This window comes from Pygoscelis adeliae, unplaced genomic scaffold (assembly GCF_000699105.1).
Source record: "Pygoscelis adeliae isolate BGI_AS28 unplaced genomic scaffold, ASM69910v1 Scaffold187, whole genome shotgun sequence".
NCBI classification, from domain to species: domain Eukaryota; kingdom Metazoa; phylum Chordata; class Aves; order Sphenisciformes; family Spheniscidae; genus Pygoscelis; species Pygoscelis adeliae.
In genome coordinates this window covers 41,484-42,247 of record NW_008825103.1, presented here as the reverse complement: position 1 = coordinate 42,247, position 764 = coordinate 41,484, and the positions used below count along the sequence as shown (strand labels likewise).

Below are 764 nucleotides of genomic sequence, written 5' to 3'. Positions count from 1 at the left end.
AACAGCCCCCCCCCCCCAGCACCTGGAGAGATGCTTACACCAGGAGAAACTTGGCGCCAGCTTCTCCTCGGCACTCGTAGTCGCTTGGGTCCTCCCGCTTGGAGAGCCCGTACGCCCCCAGGGCCATCCCTGTCACGTTGCAGGCAAGGATGAGGAGGATGATGGAGCACAGCACCGTGCCCGCGATCCACCTGGAGGAAAGAGCAGCAGGGCACGGCTTCGAGATACGGGGCCGATGCACCAGCTGGGGCTCGGAGGGGGGCTCAGCACCCATCTCTGCCGCACCCCCTGCACCCCTTCATGCTCCCCGGTGTCACCTGTACTGCTCGAAGCGCTCCACCTCCCGGAGGTACGGCTGGCTCCTGTCCTCCGCCTTCACCAGGGCTTCGCTGACAGGACGGGTGTAATCGGGGAGGGGGAAGCTGTTGGCGATGGACTGCACCTTCTCCGTCATGCGGGCCATCTCGTCCCGCAGATCTGCGGGTCCAAGGCCATGCTGGAGGGGTGGATGGTCCCCACATCCCACCCCATGTCCCCAAATTAGGATTTGCCCCATGGAGGGTGTCCCCGCTCGGTCCGGTGGTCCCACTCACCCTGGATGACCTGTGCCATCCTCTCCACAGCCAGCTCCGGGATGGAGTTGAAGGTGCCATTGCCCTGCGAGGAAAGAGGGGGTGCTGAGCGGCTCGGCTGGGGCTGCCCGCAGGCGCCAGATCCCCCTGCTGCACCCCGACCCCCCCAACCTGGCGAATCATCTCCGCAAA

General features: G+C 65.6%; 1 protein-coding gene across 1 annotated transcript in view; it reads right to left on the bottom strand.

Moving 5' to 3' along the window:
* The window catches only part of LOC103919662 (prominin-2-like), a 22,108-nt gene that overhangs the window by 18,173 nt on the left and 3,171 nt on the right, over nt 1-764 (bottom strand). Inside the window, exons 4-6 of the mRNA XM_009327206.1 lie at nt 594-657; nt 318-477; nt 39-191 (exon numbers count right to left, since the gene is read on the bottom strand). Coding sequence (XP_009325481.1) covers nt 39-191; nt 318-477; nt 594-657 — 377 coding nt within the window. The remainder of the gene's footprint in view (nt 1-38; nt 192-317; nt 478-593; nt 658-764) is intronic.